The following is a 20,700-nucleotide window of genomic DNA, read 5'->3' as shown; positions in this document are numbered from 1 at the left end:
TCCCGAAAGTGGTGGAGTCTTCACTTTGTTTGTGATGGTTCGGCACCGGTTTCTTCGTCCCTGATATTTTCAACCTCACGCAAATTCAACTCTATCCAGTCATGTGTTTCCGAAGTGTTACGCATATCATCCTGCACATGAGAGGTAACACACGTCTCGCCATTCGTGTTTCGCCCATTATTCAGTGGATAAGCATCAGCAGTAAAGATTGCCTCATCCGCGGTGTCCATAAATATACGCTTTCGATCCTCGTCATCCTCGGGAGTACCCTCGCGACATGCCCATGCATCAACAAATCGAAGTACTTCGCGGTTCCACCACCTCTTCATAACAAGCAGGCGAAATGGCACAAGGGCAATTATGAGCACAGGGAAAGCAGGTGCAGCCTTTGTAAGGGTTAGGATGAATACTGCGGCAGTGAGCACAATCTGAAGAATGGTATAACAATGGATGGGAAGATAAGACGGTCTTTGAGAAGAAGGTGCCTTTTCATTGTGAAGAGAGGCGGGGAGAAGAGGAAGCTCCGAAGGCGGCGTCAGGATATAGAAAAATCGGTATAATATGGGACTATGGTGGGCTATTAGACAGTGCCATTGCTGGTGAGGTTGTTTATACACACTTTACTGATAAGCTTTGTTCTCCCATGAATAGGAATAAACCAGCCAAGACGCTTGTTGGGGTCAAGCCCAACACTCTCATGAACGGTGGGCTGAGGAAAAGCATGATGCCCCCGGAAGCTGTGAATGCAGACCAACGCTGTTCATAGACACGTCGAACTTCGCGAGACTCAACCGTTTCTTCCCCATTCAGAATGACAGTATGCTGCTCTTGTTCTGCATGCATCAACGACTCAGAGTGAAGAGGGGCCTGTGGAAGCAGTCCATTTGCCGGGGGGATACCTAAAATTCCGCACATCGCGGTCGTGGTTCCTAAGAGAACAATGTCCCATGCGAACCCACCAGGCTTCCGGGTTCCGTATCTGTCAATAGTGCAGATGATTGAGCTCACCTCATGGTCGAAGAAAAACAGTACTGTGATTATGGCACCAGGCAATATAGCGGCCAGTGCCCAGCCTGCTGGCAAATTCCAAAACTCGACAAAGAAGGTATTACGATCTGGAGAGGTTGGCCGAAACGAATGGCTTACATTGAGGGTCATTTTGTCTAAGTGCGCCAGTTCGCCGATATGAGGAATTCCAATGAAAATAATGATTGAGATCGCAGCAGCGTACTCCGCAAGACCCAGACGAATATATCTGTGGAATAGCGGGCGCCAAGTTTCCGCTGTCGACAGAAAGATCGCGAGGAGCATGGTTCCAACAGCGCCAATAATAGCATAAAGGAATGCGGCGAACGAGAGAGTATCGTGAGCTCTTTGCAATTCCTGAATGGCCTTGTGGAAATATATCACACTGTTCAACAAGGAAAATATCTCAGTCGAAAATGTGGTGACATATCGCATCGTCCAGTCATGCGCGTTGATAACAGCTAGCACATAATGCATCCAAGCCGCATGAATGAGTGACCAAGCCATGAATGGCAGAAAGGGGATCTAGAGGTGATTAGCAGGTCGACATGGGTCAAGAAGGGAAAGGGAGACCTTCTAACATTGAAAGAGTCGTTGCATAAGGCATAGATATTTTCTGCGAGCACCGAGAATGGTCCAGTCACTCCAAGTATGGTCAATGGTTGTATTGAAGCAAGAGAAAATATGACACCGCAGAGGCCAGTACTGAAGACAACTTCGATTGTTCCCCAATTAGCCCCGGTCAAAACGAAGAGGTCACTCGCAAATGTGATGCCAGGCAGAAGATTGGTGAAGAATACATAGACAGCGCTAGCAAAGATTTGCTGATTAAAGTTCGTCCAGTCAGAAATATAGCGCCTGCGAAGGTTCACGATATCTTGTCTCAAAAGGCGGAACGGATGTAGGGGGCCCCCTTTAGCTACGGAGTCCTTGAAAGTCCGCCATGATTTGGGAGTGTGCTTCGATGGCGTGATAATGGAATGCGCGTCTGGGTCTTCTTCTTCAGGAACGTTCACACTGTTTTCCAGCGAGCGTGTTTGAAGACGCCGGCGTGCTCTTTCTGACCGGGGTCGCAGTGAAGAAGTCCTGGTGGACCGAGGCCGAAAGGCTGTTATCAAAGACATCGACGACAGTTCAAATCAATTATTGATGCTGGTAGTTAGACCTTTCGTAAACGTAATTCATCAATTTGATCGTTGTTCTTCGCCTAATGCTCAACTTCTTCTCTAACAGACCTCAGACCGAATACTTGCTGACGTACGGGAAACGGTTCCAGGATACCCCGCACATTTCTATGCCAACTATCATATCACGTCTCCTCGAGATGGCTGAGCCAAAGTCCAAGAATGCAGGAGAACAGAGTCGTGGTCAGATTTCCCCATCAAAAGTACGTAGCTAAACCATAACGTCATTGGGCAGCAGGGATAACTCTTTCTCTCTTCCTTCACACCGCCTTTTCTTTTTCTGCCACTCTTGTACGTACTCACTTCGTGACGATACTCTCAGTAAGCAATGAACTCGATTTCGGGTGATTTGATATAATGCCCATTTATCGAGAGCCCGCGCTGATAATGCTGCTATCGCATCAACAACGATGACCATCAAATTCATACCGCGCAGCGTCTTCCCCCACTATGACTCGATTCCGCGGTCCTACTTCTTGGGCCACCACAGAGCTGGCCTGGAAAAAATGAAAAGCATGTTGTCTCGAATAGACTATGTCATTGAATGTCGAGACTTTCGGGTTCCCGTTACTTCGATCAATCCCATGTTTGAGGAAGCTCTGGGTGACAAACAACGCCTTATTGTGTATACAAAGAGAGACCTGGGAGGGGGTGCTGATGCTGTGACACGAAAGGTAAGGAGAGACGCTACCTTGATGTCGGCTGGGATGCTAAATGAGAGATTTTGGTATAGAACAAAGAATTAATACGCAAGTTGGATCATAAGACATCCGCCTTCTTCACGACTTCTACCTCCGCAGAGTCCGTCAGTCCTATATTAAGACATTTGAAAACAGACAAATCTGCCTCCCATCGAGTAGCAGCTTGTCGAGTGATGGTTGTTGGAATGCCGAACATTGGGAAATCTTCTTTAATCAACACCTTGAGAAATCAAGGTGTTCACAAAGCCAAAGCGCTGCGGACGGGCGAACACCCTGGCGTGACACGCAAGATCGGTACCCCGATTAAGATAATCGAAAGAGCCGACGAATCCTCTGTTTATGTTCTCGACACACCTGGGGTGTTTGTACCTTATATGCCTGATGCAGAAAGGATGCTGAAGCTGGCTCTTTGCGGCTGCGTCAAGGACACAATCATTCCACCTGTCACGTTGGCAGATTGTCTCCTATACTTTATCAACTTACATGACCCACACATATATGAGAAGTGGTCCGAGCCGACAAACGAGGTCATGCCACTTCTTACTCGCTTTGCTCACCAAGTAGGATTGCTCAAGAAAGGTGCCATACCTAATATTGAACAAGCTGCCATCAACTTTGTCCAAAAATGGCGGTCGGGCGACCTAGGAAAATTCATTCTTGATGACTTACAAGCAGAATTGAGGACACTGAGAGATGAGGGCGCAAGGATTGTCGGTCCTAGTCCAACACAGATGCGAAAAACGATCGCTCGTGAACGATTGAATAAGCAGAAAGGTCGACTACAAGCGTCCGAGGACGCTGAATTGCGGACCATTTCAAGCTCGGAGCGAAGATAGCCCATCATACCATGTATAAATTTGTATATTATCATGTACATTAGCGTCACTAATGAAAATTGGAAAGAAATTCACATAAGACAGGTTCACCGTGCTTTGGTGTGGCTCATCTACTTTAAATTTGCATGGGCAACCGCTTAAAACCGCGCAAATAGCGATGCATTCAGAACGTGTTAAGAGAGTTTTCACAGTTAGGAAATCTTGTCCAAAAGTCTTCGACGCCTTCTTTCGACAAGTTCTTCTTGTACTTCCTCGAGTGTTGGGAGCCTCCATTCCGTTCCGTCACCAGCGTCGCCTGGCAATGGTTCCCAGCCATCCTCAACGTCGTCTTCGCCATCTTTAATCATATTTTCAATTGCTTCCTTTTCACGCTTCTCCTCATAGGCAAGTAATACGCCGTCTTCTTCGTCTCGTCCATAACCGAAATATGCAGCGTCGACATGTTTGCGGAGTATGTCTGCGGCTTTTTTCGCGCTATCAGTATCATCTTCCTCTGGTCGATTCTTTCTCGCAGCCGCTTCAAACATTTCTTTCACTCCCGGTAGTTCACGTGCTCGGCCAAAATATTTGTAGCCCTTCCCACCACCGGGGATCTCTCGGCCTTCGTCGTCATATACCCTTCCACCACCGCGCATGTAATTTGGCCCGCCAAGATTCCGAATCTGCGTTTCCCACATCCACTTCTCTCTCATAAGCTTATTGATCTCATCATTGAGATCTCGAATTTGGTAATCGGTCAGACTTGGGTCTTGGATTCTAGAAACTTTTCGCGAAATCTCCTTCAGGACTTGACCTCGCCATTTTTCAGCCGTGGGGATTGAGTCGATCTGTGTAATCCCCTTTGGTCGACGCGTACGTGCGATGTCAAGAATACCGAGATCAGCTGCCTGTGCCGCTCGAAAGCGAAAGAGCATTGACTGCGCTTTCTCGCTATTTCGTGCCTAGATTAAGTGTAAATGGTGAGCTTGACGGGGAAAAAAAAGGGTTGATGGTACGAACTGAGTAACCTACCATGTTTGTGAAGAGAAGAATTGACGTATTATTGTAAAGTTCACGCTTGAGCGCGTTACAATGGTGCCAATGACACCAGATTGCACGATTGACTGCTGTCTTTTGAGGCAAAAGAAAGGCTTGTCGTTCTTTAGCACTTGACGTCGGCATCGGCAAGTCTTGGTTTCACGCTAAGCCACTTTCGGATGAGATACCATGCCCTAATTTCAGTCTTCAGGTGATTCAGGTGATCGACTTTTGACAGAAGTACTTAAGCAACAACTAGAAATCCATGTCAAGCAATGTTATGCTGGCAGCTTTTATTCTGATAGTCTTTCAAGGTAACAGTTTATGCACCTCGATATTTGTCCATGTGAACATCAAGATTATGCACTTCATCTCCCTCTTCAATTACGATATCAGGTACAATTGGATACAACCCAGGCCACTGGCATCGCTTAGTCTTTTAGAATATGTATCCAGAAATCTAAAATAGTGTGAATGGGGGAAAAATTGTATGTTCATTGACAAAATAACTGGCTGAAAAATTACAGACACCAACCAATTCGCACCCCAATAAAAATCGCAGTACATATAAATGCACATGTAAACATAATATGAGATCATAAACCGTCATAATTACTCGTCCTCTTGTTTGCCATGAAAAAAAAAAATAAAAATAAAAATAAAAAAAATAAAGAATGAAAGAAAACGAAAAACAAAAAAACACGAATGCTTCATGGATTCCCTAGCAGATACCGCATCATGAATGTAGAAAGTAAAAGTGCTCCAAAATCGTGCAATATACCGTTAATCCTATACAGGTAGCTCAAAGAAATCCTTTCGTGTTGCTGGTTTTTCGCTGAGGCACTTCGACTGTGCCGTTAGCAACAAACACACCGCTACCACGGCGACTGGCAGCATCACTTAGTCCGTTCGCCCTTCCAACAATACTGCCTCTCTCAACTCGTAACTGTTTCCACCCTTCTAGTTCTCTTTCGAGTCGAAGAGCTTTCTCCCGCTCTTCCCGTAATTCTCGCTCTGCCCTCTTAGCTTGTAGTTGACTTTGAGAATCAGAGGATTGAAGCTCTTCGATGGTTTGGAGAAGGCGTTCAATTTTGTCGCGAGATTTGTTGATGTCATCAGTCAGCTGTGAATTCATCTTATCTCTCCGTTCAATCTGAGACTGCAAATCCTTCACGGTACGGTCAATGTTGCGAGAAGAACGCTGCTCAGCGCTGTATTTGGATTCCTGATCCTCCAACTGAGTCTCGAGCTATATCAATGTTAGAAATTATACCACATATACCAGCAATCAAATGCTTACCTCTTTAACACGTTTATGAAGGAATTTGATATCCTGAGTAGCCGATGAATAACCTTTAGTCTCCAGGTCTACACATCGAAGCTGAACCTCCTTGAGTTGCTTCTCCAGCGAAGCCTTGTCTTTGAAAAGAGAAGCGTTTGATTCTCTCTCGGCAACCAGTTCCTTCTGCATTTCCATTGAAAGAACCTCTGCTCGGCGCATCTTACCTACTGCAGCAGCAGAGACGTCTTCGAGCTGCGCGAGTTTCGATTTAAGATCAAGAAGTTCGCGATCCATACCTGCAGCATCTCTCATCGAAGGACTATCTCCATTTGCCAGGTCTTCTAGTCGATCTGTGGCCTCTTGCAATCGGGACTCTAGCTGTTTCTTGTCTTTGGCCAGCAGATCACGCTCTGAGGCAATGTCATCGACAGAAGTACGCAGGTTCCGTACTTGAGACAATAATGAGACAACCTTGCTTTGAGCGTCATTGTGTGCCTTGACTGCTTCATCTCGTGAAGAAGAAAGATCTTGTAATGTCATTTCCAAACGTGACTTTTCCTTCGCCCAGGTAGAACTATTGAGCACTTCATTGTCCCATTTACTGCGAAGGTCCTCCAATTCCTCGCGTAACCTGGAATTCTCGTCACGGACGTGAAGCAAGTTTTCACGCTCAATCTCGAGTTCATTTGTGAGCGTTGCAAATTCTCTCTGGTATTTCTTCCTCGTTTGCTCTAGAGAAGCTTCCTTGTCCTCGATTTCCGATGCTCTGTGGTTTCTATAGTCTTCTAGCTCATTTTGCAATCGTCGCTTGCTCTGGAGTGCACCTTCAAGGTCTGCAGAGAGATCCTCAACTTTTTCGTCATATGATTGAACCTGTCGTTGAAGGTCTTCAACAAGTGAATCCATGCGCTGTCGTTCCGCCATAATTGTCGCGCAAGTCTCTTCTGCTTCCTTGGCTTGTGACTTCGCAAACTGTTCAGCTCGAGCAGCTTTGAGAACAGCAATCTCTGCCTGTTCAAGTTTGCTGAAATACTCATCGGCACGGCTCTTATACAAACTGAGAGTTGACGTTAGGTCAATAACCTTCGACTCTTCAGCATCGAGACGAATCTGCAAATCAGAAAATTCCTGTAACAGCTGGTTTCTACTCGCAACATCCTGCTCCCTGGCAAATTGAGCCTCTTGAAGGTCAGACCGAGCATCACGCAATTCGACCTCAATTGTAGCCTTGCCTCTCTTCAGCTTTTCGAATTGTGATTTAGCATCGGTAAGCTCTGCAATAGCATTCTTGTGGACACTGAGAAGTGACCTCCTGGACTGCTCCTGGGAATTGAGAAGATCGAAAAGCTCCTCGTGAGACTTGGCCTGAACATCGCGCAAAGATAATTCTCCTGTCTGAATTGTGCGCTCCAAGGCGGATACCTTCTTAGCCGAGTCGTCCAACTTCTCATGAAGCCTGCCATTCTCTCGTTCTAGAAGATGAACGCGGCGGACCGACGGACTGTCGTCTTGCCACATATCTGTGTTAGGGTTTACAAGTCCAAGCTGGTTTTGCAGGTGTCTGTTTTGCATTTCTGTCATCTGAAGCTTGTTCTGCAACTCTTCAAGCTCTGTCGCCATGTCCATTCGCTTTTGATACGTTGTGGTATCAACAGTCCGGTCTGAACGGCCAGAATCCTGGCTCACTTCACCGAGATTGAATCGTCGATTAGGAGTAGAAGGATTGGAGTATTTCTTTGCAGTTTCCGAATGATTTCGAATATGATTTGGAGACCGAGAAGAGGCCACTTGGTTATTGTCAATCTCTTCTAGAAGAGCTCTTTTCGACGATGCATAGCGGGCATCCATCTCCTTCATCTCACCTTCATGCCGTCGGCGCATTTCGGCTAGCTGACTTTCGGCTCTGGCGTACTTTTCTTCGGCAATGCGTAATTCACTGTGAGCCATTTCCAGAAGTTGAGCAAGGTCTACTTTCTTGGAGAGATCTGGCTGTACAGCCTCCCAAGTCTTCTGGCTTTCGTCAATCTCAGGATCAAAAACTTTGTGGAGAAGCATCAACTGCTGATGGCAATCTTCGACTTCCTTGTGAGATTGGTCCAATGCCACCTGAAGCTGTCTCGTGTTGGCTTGTGCCTGAGTACGCAGTTGCCTCTCTGTGTCCAGATTTCTATTGGCTTCCGCTAGCTGGAGGGTTGTTGCAGATGAGGCAGCCTCAGCTTTACGACTAGCCTTATGCTCCCGAGCCACTTCATGATTCAAGTCTTCGACGGTTAAGGCCAGCTTCTCTTTTTGCTTTTCGAGTGACGTTATGATGACTTGGGCATCACCCAGTTGTCGTTGTATTCTCTTATGTTCCTCTTCCAACTTTGCCTTCTCGTTTTGTAGCTGGACCAATCGAGATCGTTGGCTGTCGCTGGCTTTTGAATTCGACCGAGAAATCTCGAGATTCTTCTGTTGTATCTTATTCAAAAGTGCTCTGTTGTCATTTTCGGATGCAGTTAATCTTCCTTTAACTGTGACGAGTTCACGTTCCAAACGTTCCTTTTGCTGGTCATGGCGTTCACGGAAATTCTCAGAATCCGCAAGCATCTGCGTAAATTCCTGGACTTGAACCAATAGTCGAGACTTGTCCGCCTCCGCTTCTTGTAACTGTTTAGAGGAGGCGTCTAGTTCCCTACGGAGGACGGCTTGCTTCTCATTGGCTTGTCGCATGATGCTTCGCTCAACATGGCTCTCAGCATCTAAACGTGCCTTTTCAGCATTGGCATAGCGTTCGCGCAGTTTAATCAACTCGGCTTGCAGGTCCTTTCGAGCCTGCTCAGCAGTTGTACGAGCCTCCGTAGCGCGACGTAAAGTGTCTTGCTGGATATACATCTCCTTTTCTATTGTGATCTTGGCCTCGTTCAAAGATTCGTATTTATCTTTTAACTCCGCTAGCTTGTGTTCTCCAAGCATTTGAACATCATCGCGCGATTGTCTCTCTCGGCTGAGGTCTGCTTGCAATTGAAACAGTTGGGTCTTTAAGTCCTGAATTTGTTGGTCAAGAAGTCGTCGACTATGGCCGGCTTCGGCATCCTCGGTCATTTTCGCCTCGAGCAGTCTTCTCACGTCTGCGGCCTCGCGCTCTAAGGTCAACTTTTCTGATTTTGTCGCATCCATCTCTGCCTGGAGCTCACGTAGTCGTTTCTGCATGCCGTCATGTCGGCCAGCAAGAGACTGCTTCTCTGATTCAAGACTCCTTCTGGCTTCTTCGTGTCTTTTTGCATCATTGCGAAGTATTGTAAGTTCACCTTCCTTCCGTCGAATCATCTCCTCGTAACCTGTGGAGGTTCTCGAAAGTTCGGCAATTTCCTGTCTAATCGACTTATTCTCATCAAAAAGATCCTTCACTTGTCTTCGAGAGGCTTCAAGTTCTTTGGAAGTTTTTGCCAGTTTCACATCAAGATCTTGATCAGACTTTATCAATCTTGCCTCCAGGTCCTGCAACTTTCGATCCTTCAGACTGACTTGACTCTGTAGCATCTTGATTTCCTGGGTCAAGCCCTGCACTTGAGAGCCTCTTTCGGAATGAGTATTTTCCATCTCTTTTAATTCAGAGTCCATTTCTGACAGACGATCTTGTAACTGTTTTTTATCGGATTCCAATTTCATGATAATCTGCCCAGCCTGCTCTAACTGAACATTCCTAGCATCAACCTGTTCTTCGGCTTTCCTCTTTGCTTCAATGAGTTCATCAAGTTGCTCCTCGAGTTTTTCCTGGTCGGTAATAGCCTCCGCTAATTTTTCGCTCAATTCCACTTCTCTTAACTGAAGACGCTTGAAAATTTCTTCTTTGTCTAATGCAAGAGCCCGTTCACTTTCTAACGTCTTCTTGACGCGATTTATTTCCACTTCTGCTCGTCGTCTTTCCTCTTCTAGTTTATGGCGATCTAGGAGGTCTTGCTGTGCCTTGGCTTCGAGAGTTTGGATTTTCTCGTCTCGCTTTTTTACCTCAGCGGCAGTTCGTGTAGCTCCGAGCAGCGGCTTCATTCCGGTGTACAGTCGCCACCAGGGATTTGCCTGTAAGTCCAAATAAACGTGGAAATTTTTCTGGATAATGCGAGTGGCCTCAGCTCTGTATAATCGCTTGTTTGCAATGCGCCTTTGAACGAATCCTCGGGCAACAGACTGAAACAAAGTCATGATCTCGCGAATAAGAGCGTCACGCTTCTCTTCCAGCTCTGCGAGTACTCCGGCTCTAAAGAAGACCTTTGTCAAGCCAACGCGATACCAAGACTTATCAAGACCCAATTTATTTAACATAATCTGAGCCGCATTTTGTCCCTCAAGGTAGCCTTTGGGCATATCACGACACAGAACTTCATATCGCTGACGGAATTCATTGAATGACAGCCGGTTTGGGAATCCAGTTCGAGCAATTCGTATGCCTTCAAGAACGCCATTGCATCGTAATTGGTCTAAAACGAGAGGCGCATTAAACTGCTTCGGCTTCTTCTTATGATTCGGCAGTATACAGCGAACAAAGTGAGGGTGTGTCGAATGGAGCTGATTCATCAGAATTGACAGGTGATCTTTGTGTCTCTGAGCCACCGTACGGAATAGACCTTTCTTTACCCGACTTCGGGAAAAGCCTTGGTCATCATCAACATCGACGTAGTCTGAAAACAAATTGCAAACATGCTTATCGGTAGAGGTTGATAACAAACGAGTTATGTTGTCATTCAGGGGATCTTTGTTCTTCTCCAACCAGCCCTCGGTCGTATATTCTACTTCGGCGGCGTAATGTGTAAGAACAAAACCTTGGCTCAAACGAGAGGCGCGATACTTTGGAGAATTTCGGTCCCAAAGCGAATTCAGCTTTTCGATAAAGGTTTTATCTGTGGCCTTTGGCATCACGCAATCCTCGTCTAGACATGAGAAAATGCCAATAGGGTTCGTTAACTCGATAAGATCGATAGTTGGCTGGAGGTCTTTGCCAAAATCGATAAACTGCCATTCAATCTGTTCTCGGGCATATTCTTCTTGTTCGAGAACAAACATGTGGTGGTTAAAGAACTGCTGAAGTTTCTCGTTGGTATAATTGATGCAGAGTTGCTCAAAGCTGTTACTCTCAAATATTTCGAACCCTGCTATATCCAACACCCCAATAAAGTAAGTGTCGTCACTCGAGGAGCTGCTAACGTCTAGTTGATTGTTGATACGGTTCACCAAGTCACCAAAGCCTCGCTCATAGATACCTTTGGCTAGAGCATCGAGTGCCAGCCTAACTTGTTCAGGCGTCTGCACTTTCTCTACCCATTCTCGACCAGCCTTCACTCTAGGGTGTAAAAGCCCCTTCACGAATAACTCGGAATCGACGCCGAGAAGTTTGCATGCCTTCTCTACACTTTCATAAGCATCTGGAGCCAAGGCGGCTTGATCACCGCGAATGCGCTCTTTCGTGACCGTGATGTTTCCAAGATGAAGGACAGCAGCGATTGTACGCAAGATACACATGCGATCGTTTTCAGAGAAATTCATGACCTGAAAGGCCTCGATGAGCGCTTTCCACTCATCTGCATCCGAAACTCCGGTAATCGAGTCGTTGCCGTCTCTAGTATATGCAAAATCTTCCATTTGCAGATCTGAAAGGAGAAGCTTATTTCTCAAACTTTTGTCTGAACCTTGGAGGAGCTGGTAAAAGATGTGATAATTGCGTTCGCGACTGCCAGGCTTGACCACCCTTGATTTCTCAAGCAGGTACCAATCAATATAAGCCCCAGAAATTTGACCAGAGCGAGTAAATTCAATACGAATGAATTTTCCAAATCTTGAGGAATTGTTGTTCCTCACAGTCTGGGCATTTCCGAAAGCTTCTAAAATAGGATTGGCGCGAAGTATCTGTTGCGAGAGGTTGGAGAAAGCCTTCCCAGTTGATCGCGATCCAGACTGTTCGGGGGTAGCTACGGCGGCCAAATACTGAATGACTTTCTTTGTATTTTCTGTCTTTCCGGCACCTGATTCGCCGCTAGAACGCTCGTTAATACCTTGCGGACATTTGAGGAAAGGGAGACGTACGTCACGAGTATACTTTGATTCTGGCCTTCTTCGACAAGATTACGAAATGCTTCATCTGCCATTGCAAAGATATGTGGTCGTGTATCCTCCCGGTTTTGGCCTTTATACATCCTCACATACTCGTTTGTGTAAATAGGAAGTGGACAATATGGATTCACTGTGACCAAGAACAGCCCAGAGTATGTCTGCTCAATTTCGTCAGCATGGACCTGGGGAAATCTGTTATTAATGACATACATAAATGAGATCTGATTGATAGCGTAGGTGTAGATTATGTACGACTGACGCCTCGTTCAGATGTGTTAGTTCAGCCATGTCGTCGGCTTTGTCGAATTTTGCAGGGTTGACTTTATCCACATGTTCTGAACCCACTTCTCGTTGCTAATAGAAAACATTAGACATCTCGTCTCGGAAGGCTGATAGATCTCGCTTACATTGCCATCCTCGCATCGCACCAATAAGTTGCCGTCACTTCTCTCCTCGATAACCTCCCCTCGAACAAATGCCTTTTCAGCATCTTTCAGCCAAACATATCGCTTGCCGGAAAAATCATTATCTCCTTCAAAGCTATTAATTGAGTTGTTCGCTCTCTGCAGTTCCTCCGATTTGATAAACTGAGGTGCAAATGTTCCCGAGCTGCGAACGTTCTGCCTTAAGGAACCAGAACGCTGCCGGTTAACCAACCCAGGGGTCACCGCTGTAAACTGCGTCAATGATGCGGAGTTCCGTGTATGAGATTTCTTTTCAGATTCGCCATATGTGGGAGGAAATACGGCCGACTTCGGTCTCGATGGAGGTAGCTGGGGGCTTGGTGAAGGCGAGGGTGAATGACGACTGAAGGGATTGGCTCGCCTAGGCGAGTTGTTAATCGATGTGGGCTGCATGTTTTTGTTCTGCTGTTTTATCCTTTCAATGCATTTCGATTACCCTAACTCACTGCACGCTGTGTCAACCGGTAGATCTCATGCGTCGTCAAAACACAGAGTATACGACAACACAGTTGACCGTGAAGCAAATAGTAATAAGGATAGAAATCACATTCAAATATTTCTTCAAAAGTAGATGTTGTTCTTGTAGACTCGATGTTTGAAAATGGGTGCTGACGGCGTTGATGCGCGAGAATGAGGGAGTGACGTTCAAGCGTCCTGCCTGAGCTTGCCTGCCTGTTTGTTTACATTTTACCGGGAGCGATCACAGCCCGCCGGGGTTGCTAGCTTGGCGCAGGCCCACTCGGCGACTGGAAGCGGCAAAACGGAGGCGCGTGATCACGTGATGAGTAGCGAAATCCAAGTTTCTCGTTTGCGCACTCACTCTCTCAGTCACTCATCGCTCACCTTCCTCGTCTACTCTCATCAAAACAAATCGCGGTTTCTTCTTTTCGAAATGGCTTGATATGCAACCCTTACCGTGGCCCAGAAATTTCGCACAGTTCCATTTCCATGCGACTAATGGACTCCCATCTCATGCGATAAATCTTTTATGGCTTGTCACCAACACTCTCGGTGTTGGTTACCGTGTCTTCTCTTCTGAAAAGGAAGCCCATACAGACCCCGATATCTGCATGGGTGAATCTAGTATATACTGTTTTTATTTCAACTTGCATATAAATTACTCGGCGTCGCATCATGTCGCAATATCCTCCGCCGTCGTTCGATGGACAACAAAATTACAACTACGCTCTCCAGTGGCCATTGCAAACTCCTGCCAGTTTGAGTACCCCAAGCCAACATGTTCCTAGTTCTTTTGCGATGAACGCCGGTTCATATGGTATTGGGAATTTTCCTTCTATGCCGTTCGGCATGAACGCGCCAGCTCAACTACCGGGTCTCGGGATGCAAAACAGCACCATACCACCGCCACCTTTGCTGTCGCAGCAAATCCCGAATAGCCAGATTTCGACTCCTTTTTATAGCGGATTCAACTCCTCCGTCAGTGCTTTAACGAATTCCTTGCATCCACCCCAACAACTTTCCTTTGCCCACCCTGCTGGGAAAGTTGAGTCCTTGCCAATTCAACCATTGAATAAACAGCCTAAGGATTCCTTACTTTCACCAAGGGATAATACCGATCCGGAAGAGGGAGAAGTGAGTGATGGGTCAGGATTTGACCTGTCTGCTCAAAAAAATCAATATCAACCCAAACCAAGCACTACTTCTCAAGCTTCTCCGGAAGGTCCTATATCTATAGATCAAACTACATACAGCCCACCACTCACCATCGCTATGAATGAGCCATCTCAAGAAGTGACCCAAAAACCCACTACAGTTCAAATGCAAAACGGTCAGTCCGGGGACCAGACGAACCATGCCTCTCACTCCACTGGCAAATCTCCTACACAAATCCGCATTATGGCCCAAGGGGCACTCCTGAGGTTAGCTCCGCATAATATTCGATTCAATGAGCTCATCAAGGAAGATATCGACCCTGCAATTCTCAAGCGACTCTATGATGATATCGGTATTAAGGTCGCTGTAACAGAAACTCAACCGTCTGAAAAGGTCATCACTGGGTCAGATGCTACTCAAGAACAAACCACAGCTCCCATAAGCGGTCAACTATCTAAAGCCCAGGAATCGTTGGTCGGTGAGACTCCACCAACATCGATGCCAAATGGAAAAGCAAAAGAGGCATCTATTTCGGCTTCCGATAAGCCACTAGAGCGAAAGGACGTCATTGCTAGAATGTTGGCAGAGAAGGCTAAGAAGAAAGCCCCCATTACTGTTACTGATTCGGTTCCAAGTCAAGCAGTTTCATCCGATTCTATCACAACGCAAAATACAGAGAAGGCTGCACCAGATCTATTACCTTTAAAAACTCAAGCAGTCTCGCAACCGAAAGAAAAGAATAAAGCTCAAACCGAACTAGCCAGACAACGCATTGAGCAACTCAAGAAGATGGGTCTCAAGAGACAGCAGTCTCAGGCCGAAGGTATCAGTCTACCTCGGGCATCATCATCATCATCAGCCATTGAACTTGCGACTTCAAATTTGAAACCGGAAACACCGGTTACTCTGCACCATCCTCTTCCTGAGAGGCCGCCTGCCACAAACCAAATGCTAGGATCTCCCAAGCCTTCAACGCCACAAATACCAGGACTTTCGGTCTCTTCTGAGCCTGTAAAGATTGGCAGTCCTTCGACTATTGAAACCAGGCCTATTAGTACTTCTACGCCATTCAAAAACTCACTTGGGAAACGTCCTCGAGCTTCAGACTTCGACGAGCCTATTCCGGAAACAGGAAAGCCGTTACTGACTGAAAGTAGACTAGTAATTGACATCAGTGAAGACGAATCCTCGAATGATGATGATGATGGTGATGATGATGAGGATATCGTGATGTCTGAGGCCAGTGACTCTGGCGCGAATCCCCAAACGTCGAAAATTAATAGCACTATGCTCCGAAATACTCTATCTCGCAATGCCTCATCAGCATCGGCTACTCCTCAAAGTCGACCCAGTGATTCAGAGAATCTCCGATTGAAGAACCTTGAAATTCAAGCCATGCGCCGTCGAATAGCAGAATGGGAAAAGAAAAACTCCAAAAAGGCAAATCCCACGCTACCTTTAGCGGCTGTGACAAATGCCGACTCTGAGCCGTCACCTCAAGTTGGGGAAACTCAGTCTATGACTGAGAAGGTAAACTCTATGCCAACAGCATCAGACAAGCCAAGTTTCCTAGGCCTACAAAGAAGTCCATCGGTGCAATCATTGGCGTCTATGGACACTTCCGACTTAGATCGAATTCGGCAAAAGCTATTGCGCAAACGTGAGATTGAGTCGGGCCTTCCTGCTTTGGATGCGGAGATGCTTAAATTCAAAGCCAAACTTGCCGAGTTTAAACGTGAGGAAGAAAAGCTCTTGAATGAAATGGCCAAGAGTCAAGCGGAACGTAAACAGCTCGATGACGAGCTGCAGAGCCTTGGTATGGAAACAGAAGGCCTCTCTCTCGAAGAACTGAAGGCTGCCAAAGAGGATATGGAGCGCACTGCAGCTGCACGTGGTAGGATACTTCCTTGGTTTTATCGGCGGATGGAATAACTTTTAGTTGTGCATTTGGCTAATTCTCTATTCTAGGTGAGCCCGAACCGCATGCCATCGTTAATGCAGAGGCTACGCCCCTCTCCAAAGATTTACAAGCCGCGCCCACGACGGCTGAACCTACTCAACCCATGGAACAAAAGTCTCCAGTTCCTGGGCCTATTTCTTTCGAGAATGATGGAGTAAATGATGTCGCCGAAGTTGAGGATTCAAGCTCCGAATCTTCTGGGTCCTCAATGGATGAATCCACCAGCGACTCTGAATCCATCTCGGTCGATCAGAAATCGGAATCGGAGCAGCAACCCATCATTCTCCCTGTCTCGGCTCCATCGAATGATGATATGTCTATTGAAACCCCGCAAGCCCCCATCGTTCTCCCGCCGAAACCAGATTTCACGACCACAGTTTCTATAGATACACCTGCGGTTAGGTCTGATGTCTCACGGGAATCATCAGTCTTGTCGGATAATTATGAGCCCCCTGAACCGGAAGAGAGTCCAGATGAAGCATATTCTCCGAAACTCAGCCCGAGCGGTGTTGAAGATTCAGAGATGGAGACAGTTCCGAATTTTTCAGCTCAAAATGACGCTGATATGGCACTAACCCGCAAGTCTCAGGAGTCAGTTGTCATTGCATTTAAGGGAGATGCCCTTGACGTACGTTGGTCATGATCGAATGCAGTCACTTACTGACGCGGCTTTAGAACACGCCGAACGCAAGGAACACAGTATCGAAGTTTTCTCCTTATCAAAGCCCTTTGAAATACTTTAGAGCCTATCGTTATCATCCTAATATCATTGAGGATGTTGGAGATAGCTATCGGTCTCTAACATATAGCCATAATATTGATCCATTTCAGGCGGTCTGTCCCTATGAGGCAGCCGGAGGAGTCTGTAACGATACGACATGCGAGTTTCAGCATTGGCGAGACATGGTGATGCCCGGTGCGTTGATGGCTCGAACTTCATTACCCAGTTTTTGATAACTCCCCTCCTCCCCTTTTTCGATGTCTTTTTGGTCCCAATTTCATTTATAATCTTCACCCTTGGGTAGACACTGACTTCTAGTGGGCTTGATCGTTGCAGATGACAAGATTCTTGTTGAGATGGGTAATCAAAAAGAAGGCAAAACACCAGAAGAACAAGAAGCCTATATCGAAGGATTGAAGGAACTCATCAATAACATGCGGCGCGATCAAGTGAAAGATTTCTTCACTGTTGCTGGCGAGATTGCTGCGTACCGTAGACGTTTCCTCTCGGATCCTTCACGCATTCTCCCTCTGTAGCCTGTCCTCGGTATGACCGCCTCTCCCATTTTCTTATTCAACCCGTATGGACAGCACAGTGGCAGGCTCTCGCTCTATTATTTTGATTACAAAGAAAGAAAGAAAGAAAAAGAGAAAAGAAAAGAAGAAACAGGACATTGAGCAGATGCCAAGCCCATGCAGTGTCTAAACTACGCAATTTTCTTTTTCTTTGTCGTCGTTTTCTGTTTTGTTTTGTTTTTGTCTATTTCTCCCTTCAGCCCCGCGTCCGTCTTCACTGTCATAATCATTATTCTTGCATGGATTTTGGCGTGCTTTGCTATTGAGCGTAGCATCGGAGGGTGCATTTTTCGTCTTTTATTTATCTTTTCTCATTGGAATTGCTGGCTTTTCCTGAAGTTTGACATACAGCGCTTAATGGGATCCGACTGCCTCTCAGTTGGTTTGCTACCTGTTCTGCACAGCGTAGGAAAGGACAGAACTACCAAGGCCTTCATTTCGAGAGTTGAACTTTGAAGCCTCAAGCGACTAAAGTCAGTCAAGTCAGCAATACAATTAATCACTCTAATAACTTAATGCTTATATCTCTCCAGTGACTTTGCTCCACTAGCGTAGCTTGCAATATCAGGGTACTACTAGTCGCTTACTAAGGGGCAGCGAGTTCCGCAGCTTATTGGCTGACTCTCAAGGCATCCTTTGCGGGGACCCTTGGAGAGTCAACCCTAACTCCTAAGGCTCATTCAACTAACTAACTACAACCAACGTTGACTCACTGGCTAAGTACGCCTTCTACGCAATGGCCTGAGTCACACGTCAGACAGGAAAGAGAGCTGTAGTGATTATTGGTTTTTTTCTTATAAAGATCAGTATTATACAATGAAATAACGACAATGTGCGTGCATGCAAAATGCATATGTAATGTATGCTATGCATGGTTCGAGTCATCATGAGTCAACAACAGCAGCAGCAGCAAGACAAAACATGAACGCTAAAGCTCATTTCAAAATCATCATAAGATCAGTTCAGACAATACAGAACTTTGGAATAATGCAATCAAATGCTAGACTTATAAACCAAAAAAGAAAAAAAAAAAAAAAAAAAAAAAAAAAAAGCCCCGAAATATGGTAAAGAAAAAAGAAAAGAAAAAAAAAAAAAGGAAAAGAAAACAGACAATCCCATCATAAGTATGCAGCTAATCATCGCTCGAGGAACACATTTTCACGAACGCTATCAATGTCTATTGGTCTCGAAGGGAAAAAGAAATAAAAAGGAACTCCTGCAATGTATGTATCGAGCAGAACATGTCAGATTGCCGTTACTATGCAGCACGGCACCCTTGGCAGGCCTTATGGTTGCAGGCTACACAAACAGGTTGGTTATCATATAGCTTCGGTCCATCATTGCATTGACAGCAGTAATACATATGCGGATTCTGTCTAATGAGGCCGCCATGTCGGAGAATGTCATGACCCGGGGGAGCACCGGTAGAAGATGCTCCTCCTCCTAACACGGGTTCAATTAAGGTTGGGGGCATTGACGCAGGGGCCAATGATAATAAAAGGCATGCTCGGTGATGCCCCTCTAATGACATGCCGGATAGTCTTGTTGCGGGGTCAAGACTGTATGTGTTGGAAGCGTACGTTAGGGCTTCTGGGTAAGGATTGATTGTTGCTGTTTCTCGACTTCTGTGATGACAGGAGTAGCGCTGTGAGATTGTTGATACGTCGCATTTATCACAGCGGCGCATATGGCAGTCAGGACAACTATCGTCGAGGGCGATATTCAGTGGACCGTAGTTGCATTTGCAACAATACCAAACTGTAGTCGATGGCATGGCGGATGTATGGGAGAAAGTGTTTCGGTTATGTTTGATGGTGCTTGGGGAAGGAGGGATATATAACAGTATTTCTGATGCTTTTAACACTGGACACTTTGGTGTTGTCTCAGATTGTTGTTGCTGTTGCTGTTGATGTCGGGAAGAAAAGGAGAGGAGAGGAGAAAGGCAGAGGAAGCACCGATCTTATATATCCTGCGCTCCAGGCCTGTTCAAGCTCTGTCTTCCAATGACCAAGCCGGAAACGCCGTGACTGCTTCATAGTAGAGGACATCGCCTGACCGGGTTCCACAGGGAAGTGGTCGAATAACCAGGCAGAAACAGCAGAAATGCGAGGATCTAGACATGTATGTGGCTTCAATCCCAAATGACTACGTTGAATTTAAGGCGCATCAGGAAAACACTAGGCATCTAAGGCAGAATAGTACATGGGCCAATCACAAACGGCCTCTCTAGGAGGAAAGCAGTTCTCATAGCAAATGCGCCTAGGCGTCTACTTGCGCTGTCGTTGCCTGGCTCCTGTACCCACTGTTAGGGTTAGCCGCCTTGTACGGTGGCCTGAGGCTCCCGCCGTGATTGGCCCGCAGGAACTCCGGCAAAGACGGCCCTGGCCTGTCTTCCCCGGAATCGCACGACAGTTTCCGATGCTCGACCTGGAAATGCGACTTGGTGGCTTGCAACACGGTCCGCAGTGTGCAGGCACAGTCAGCGATGACATCAAATAAGATGCTTTAACTACCGGAGAGGCTTACTGGAGAGACAGGAACATAGACATCAGAACGAATGACTGCTCTCGAAATCCGGGCCTTACCGTACCGGGCACTCTCACTGTACCCTTTGTGCTAGGGAACTAGTGTACCTTGTGCTAGCTACCGTGATGGAGATCGGACTAAAATCGCTCACCAACTACGACAGTATCAGCAGCAACACCAGCCATCACCCGGGGAGTTAAAGCTTATTGCTCGTCCCAGCTCCGTGGACGCTGATTAGCCCTAGCCAGGGTGAAAAATCCCGGGAGTTGCAACAAGGAACCGAAACGTGGCGCAGCGGTGCCGATAGCAATGCATCACATTAAATCCTGCAAATCTCGCAAATCCCTCAAGTCAGTGAAGAAAGATGACGGTATCATCGTCAATATAACCTCATTTAATCAGGTCGGGCGCTGGTTGTGGCTGCGGAAGCTCTGGAGTGAAGCAACGGGCAACCCAAAAAGATACCGCCCGGACGGGAAGAAAAGAGGCTGAGCAGGCGGTATGTCGTATACGACTTTGTTTCCTCTCAGTGACTGTTTTGATACAGTTATTGTTATCATTTGACATTCTGGTTGATTTCTCATTTTGTAAACAAATCATAGACGAGGCAAACCGGAAACGTACCTACAGGAATAGCACGGTGGGTTTTACCGTTTTAGGAGGTCTAAACCAGGCGGATAAAGACGGTTACAATTCCTTCCCCCCCCCCC

General features: G+C 46.4%; 5 protein-coding genes across 5 annotated transcripts; 2 read left to right on the top strand and 3 right to left on the bottom strand.

The window, feature by feature from the left end:
- Window positions 1–20: 20 nt before the first annotated feature.
- Window positions 21–2,150, bottom strand: UA08_00655 (hypothetical protein; the record flags this gene model as incomplete). Its single annotated transcript, XM_020260485.1, has 3 exons — window positions 21–567; window positions 620–1,551; window positions 1,608–2,150. 3 exons carry the CDS (start codon window positions 2,148–2,150, stop codon window positions 21–23), a joined length of 2,022 nt encoding a protein of 673 aa, XP_020124824.1.
- A 470-nt stretch (window positions 2,151–2,620) lies between these two features.
- On the top strand, window positions 2,621–3,747 carry UA08_00654 (hypothetical protein; the record flags this gene model as incomplete). Its single annotated transcript, XM_020260484.1, has 2 exons — window positions 2,621–2,884; window positions 2,944–3,747. The coding sequence occupies 2 exons, from the start codon at window positions 2,621–2,623 to the stop codon at window positions 3,745–3,747; spliced, it is 1,068 nt and encodes a 355-aa protein (XP_020124823.1).
- Window positions 3,748–3,938: 191 nt separating this feature from the next.
- UA08_00653 (Pre-mRNA-splicing factor isy1) lies at window positions 3,939–4,761 on the bottom strand (the record flags this gene model as incomplete). The annotated part of the gene is made up of 2 exons (XM_020260483.1): window positions 3,939–4,688; window positions 4,759–4,761. 2 exons carry the CDS (start codon window positions 4,759–4,761, stop codon window positions 3,939–3,941), a joined length of 753 nt encoding a protein of 250 aa, XP_020124822.1.
- An 805-nt stretch (window positions 4,762–5,566) lies between these two features.
- Window positions 5,567–12,987, bottom strand: UA08_00652 (hypothetical protein; the record flags this gene model as incomplete). Its single annotated transcript, XM_020260482.1, has 5 exons — window positions 5,567–6,013; window positions 6,065–12,053; window positions 12,104–12,322; window positions 12,390–12,484; window positions 12,538–12,987. The coding sequence occupies 5 exons, from the start codon at window positions 12,985–12,987 to the stop codon at window positions 5,567–5,569; spliced, it is 7,200 nt and encodes a 2,399-aa protein (XP_020124821.1).
- Window positions 12,988–13,728: 741 nt separating this feature from the next.
- Window positions 13,729–17,425, top strand: UA08_00651 (hypothetical protein; the record flags this gene model as incomplete). Its single annotated transcript, XM_020260481.1, has 4 exons — window positions 13,729–16,102; window positions 16,177–16,796; window positions 16,844–17,084; window positions 17,208–17,425. 4 exons carry the CDS (start codon window positions 13,729–13,731, stop codon window positions 17,423–17,425), a joined length of 3,453 nt encoding a protein of 1,150 aa, XP_020124820.1.
- Between the last annotated feature and the right edge of the window lie 3,275 nt (window positions 17,426–20,700).

Source organism: Talaromyces atroroseus, assembly GCF_001907595.1.
Source record: "Talaromyces atroroseus strain IBT 11181 chromosome Unknown scaffold_0, whole genome shotgun sequence".
In the NCBI taxonomy this organism is placed as follows: Eukaryota; Fungi; Ascomycota; class Eurotiomycetes; order Eurotiales; family Trichocomaceae; genus Talaromyces; species Talaromyces atroroseus.
This window is presented reverse-complemented; position numbering and strand designations above follow the sequence as displayed.